The 3,897-nt window shown below is 41.3% G+C and overlaps 1 protein-coding gene across 1 annotated transcript in view; it reads left to right on the top strand.

The window, feature by feature from the left end:
- LOC137798674 (E3 ubiquitin-protein ligase TRIM21-like) overlaps nucleotides 1-2,090 on the top strand; it is an 8,240-nt gene extending 6,150 nt beyond the window's left edge. Inside the window, exons 2-3 of the mRNA XM_068595575.1 lie at nucleotides 453-1,316; nucleotides 1,404-2,090. Of these exons, the coding sequence (XP_068451676.1) occupies nucleotides 453-1,316; nucleotides 1,404-2,090 (1,551 nt within the window). The remainder of the gene's footprint in view (nucleotides 1-452; nucleotides 1,317-1,403) is intronic.
- Nucleotides 2,091-3,897: the final 1,807 nt, after the last annotated feature.

Below are 3,897 nucleotides of genomic sequence, written 5' to 3'. Positions count from 1 at the left end.
TTCTGTAGATAGAAATATTACACTTTGCTCGTCTGGATTCTTTCAACAGCTGACCCAAATACTGGTGAGTGACATCTGATGATATTCACTGAGTTTCAATAACTTAAAACCAAACTCACAGCTCGAAACAAACAGGACGTTACTCTCTATTACGACACATGGTCAGATGGCCTAACTAACAAGACTAACAAGAAAGAAACAAGAAGCTGTCACTCACTCAAATACTGGTGAGTGACAGCTGATGATAGTTACTGTGTTTAAATAACTTAAAACCAAACTCACAGCCCTAAACAAACAGGAAGTTACTCTTTTCATTTCAGTATGACACATGGTCAGATGGTCCTAAGTGAAGACTTACAAGAAGGAGAGTCAAATGAAACTAAAGTTCTAATAATTAATTATGTATTTAAATCGTTTTTAGTCACACTTTGTCTTTTGTCCTCAGTGTGTAGATACGGCTGCTGTCTGAAGATCAGTTTCTGTGCTCCGTCTGTCTGGATGTGTTCACTGATCCAGTCACCACGCCATGTAGACACAACTTCTGCAAAAACTGCATCACTAAACACTGGAATACCAGTGACAGGTGCCAGTGTCCCTTGTGTAAAAAGGTTTTCACCACAAGACCAGTTATGAAGGTCAACACTTTGTTCTCTGAGATAGTTTCTCAGTTCAGACAGTCGGCTCAACAGAAAGCCAGCAGCAGCAGCTCGGAGCAACAAGAGTCCAAACCAGCAGAAGTTCCCTGTGACGTCTGCACTGGAACCAAACTGAAGGCCCTGAAGTCCTGCCTGGTGTGTCTGGCCTCCTACTGTGAGACTCACCTGGAGCCTCATCTGACAATGTCAGGCCTGAAGAGACATCAGCTGATGGACCCTGTGGAGAACCTGGAAGGCAGGATGTGTATGAAGCACGATAAACCTCTGGAGCTGTTCTGTAAGACCGACCAGACGTGTGTCTGCATGCTCTGCACTGTTCTAGACCACAAGATGCACGATGTTGTTCCTCTGAAAGAAGAATGTGAAGGAAAGAAGGTTGAGCTGGGGAAGACAGAGGCTGAAATTCAGGAGATTATCCAGCAGAGACGACTGAAGATTCAGGAGGTCAAACGCATCGTGGAGCTCAGTGAGGAAGATGCAGACAGAGAGAAAGCAGAAGGTGTTCAGGTCTTCACTGATCTGAAGGAGTCTGTTGAGAGAAAACTGAAGGAGCTCATCAACACGACAGAAGAGAAGCAGAGAACAACAAAGAAACAGGCTGAAGACTCCATCAAAGAGCTGGAACAGGAAATCTCTGAGCTGATGAAGAGGAGCACTGAGGTAGAGAAGCTCTCCCTCTCTGAAGACCACCTCCACCTTCTCCAGAGCTTCCAGTCCCTAAACATCCACCTCCCACCACCCACCAAGGACTGGACAAAGGTCAGTGTTCCTCCAGCATCACATGAGGGGACTGTGAGGAGAGCTGTGTCTCAGCTGGAGGAGAAGATCAGAGAAAAGATGAAGAAGCTGGTTGAAGATGAGCTGAAGAGGGTCCAGAAGTTCGCAGTGGATGTGACTCTTGATCCTGATACAGCTCATCCTCACCTCATCCTGTCTGATGACGGGAAACAAGTTAGTCTTGGTGATGCGTGGCAGAATCTCCCAGACAACCCAGAGAGATTTACTCGTTGTGTTTTAGTCCTGGGAAAGCGGAGTTTCTCTGCAGGCAAATTTTACTTTGAGATTCAAGTTAAAGGAAAGACTAAATGGGATTTGGGAGTGACCAGAGAGTCGATCAACAGGAAGGGAAGCATCACACTGAGTCCTCAGAATGGTAACTGGACTATACGGTTGAGAAATGGAAATAAGTACAAAGCTCTTGCTGGTCCTTCAGTTGTTCTCTCCCTGCAGTCTGGGCCTCAGAAGGTGGGGGTGTTTGTGGACTATGAGGAGGGTCTGGTCTCCTTCTATGACGTAGAAGCTGCAGCTCTTATCTACTCCTTTACTGGCTGCTCCTTCAAGGAGAAACTCTTCCCATTCTTCAGTCCTGAACTTAATGATGGTGGTAAAAACTCTGCACCTTTGATCATCTCTCCTGTGAATCAAACTGTCTAATTCTTTTTTTATGATCAGAAATTCCCTGAATAATAAAGCATTACCAACAATTCACGTTAAAGTAGTCTATATACGTCCAGGGTATTTATACATCAGACAAAGTTTAAATACTACAATACTGACACAGCGGTCAATATATTAAAGACATAAAAACAAATGAAACAATGACAAACTGATACATTTTAAAATAAAAAGACTTAATGTCATTTATGGTAATAAATGTACATAATTAGTGATATCTCTTGTTATCTGAATATGATTCGTCAGTAATCATTTGTGTCACTCAAACAGCTTCAGGGTTCAAACTTAAAAATTCAAAAAAGTATCTCTAACAAAAGTTGTAATAGTTGTTAGTTGTACTGATTGATATTTGTTTTAGTTTTAAATAAAGATCTTTCCTGTGGACTGTGGGTGTAACTGATGATCTCTGTTAACAGGGAGGACTTCTTTCCTCAAATTATATTATGTTAAAGGAGCAGTGTGTGACATTTAGGGGATTAATTAACAGCAATGAAATATAATATTCATAACTATGTTTTAAACTAAGACTGGTAATGTTTTCGTTAGCTTAAAAAAAGCTATTTATATCTACTTCCGGTACGGCTCGTTTTCCGTATTCCGCCATCTTGCACCGCCATGTTTCTACCGCAGCCCCGAAGGAACACTGGCTCTGGAGAGAGACATTCGCTTTTTACATGATCTGAAATAACATTGGTTCTTGAACAGATGCCGTAAAGTGAATTAAAACTCGTTGTGTAAAGAATTAAATGACTCTGCTGTAAAGTATCACTACAGTAAAATGACGTGCAGAAGAGGAAACCGTTTGTTGACGTTTTTATTTTATAACGGCAGTCTTGTCCATCAAATCCCCAAAGTTGTGGTGCGCTTCCCTCCTGTGACCAGTAGATGGCAGCACAGCTCACACCAGAAAGGAGCGTTTGTTAAAGGCTTGAACAGACTTCACACTATTCAACTTCCTCCTCTGATTCAGCGACACATGTAGATAGGAAGTATAACATGAGGAGGTTAGAGCTTTACAGAGACACTACTGTAGTCTGCACTTTATCTGTAGTGTGGTTTAAGGTGACGTATTAATGATTAGTACACAGCAATGTGTTAAATGTATTAGTTCTTTGTATTAGTTTGGATGAAATGTTTGATGCAGAGCACCTTGGTGTGTTTTTAATTTACTTCAATACAGGGTTTGTGATTTATTTTCACCGCCATGAATCAAACATTAAATCACGGAAATAAGGGAAGAAAAAATCAGGTATATATGTTCATACAGTATATATTTATTTGACAGTACCCGACTATTGATTTTTATAGAGACTGATCTGTTTTCAGCGTGAAATATTGGATCATATTTTTGATCTCTTTCGGCTTTTTTAACGAACACTTTCCCAAGAGAGTCATATCCTTCGGCCAGACGGGGACTTAACAGATATTTATGAACATGAACATTTGGGGGGAAATGGTCACTTAACCTTTTGGAAACCAAGCGCAGCAAGCCCTCCACGCCTATTCTCGGACAAAAAGAAAGATAACTTTTGTTTTATACGTTCCAAGTCACAGCATGCCCCATTCAGATAATGTTTTGTCATAAAACAAACAAATCTAACCAGCATGCATTGCGCACAGCGATCGATTCTGCACGGGACTGGCTCATTTTGAAGCCTATTGTCAATCGGCAATAAGCTCATATGTATATTTACCCTTGTTAATGTAGGCAGAACATGTTGGAGAGCAGTTTGCAACTTACTGATCGCTTTACTTTTCAACACAACAACAACAATGACGCCGACAA

Source organism: Clinocottus analis, unplaced genomic scaffold (assembly GCF_023055335.1).
Source record: "Clinocottus analis isolate CAN_PGR_092001 unplaced genomic scaffold, fCliAna1.0.p SCAF_31, whole genome shotgun sequence".
Classification (NCBI taxonomy): domain Eukaryota; kingdom Metazoa; phylum Chordata; class Actinopteri; order Perciformes; family Cottidae; genus Clinocottus; species Clinocottus analis.
This window is presented reverse-complemented; position numbering and strand designations above follow the sequence as displayed.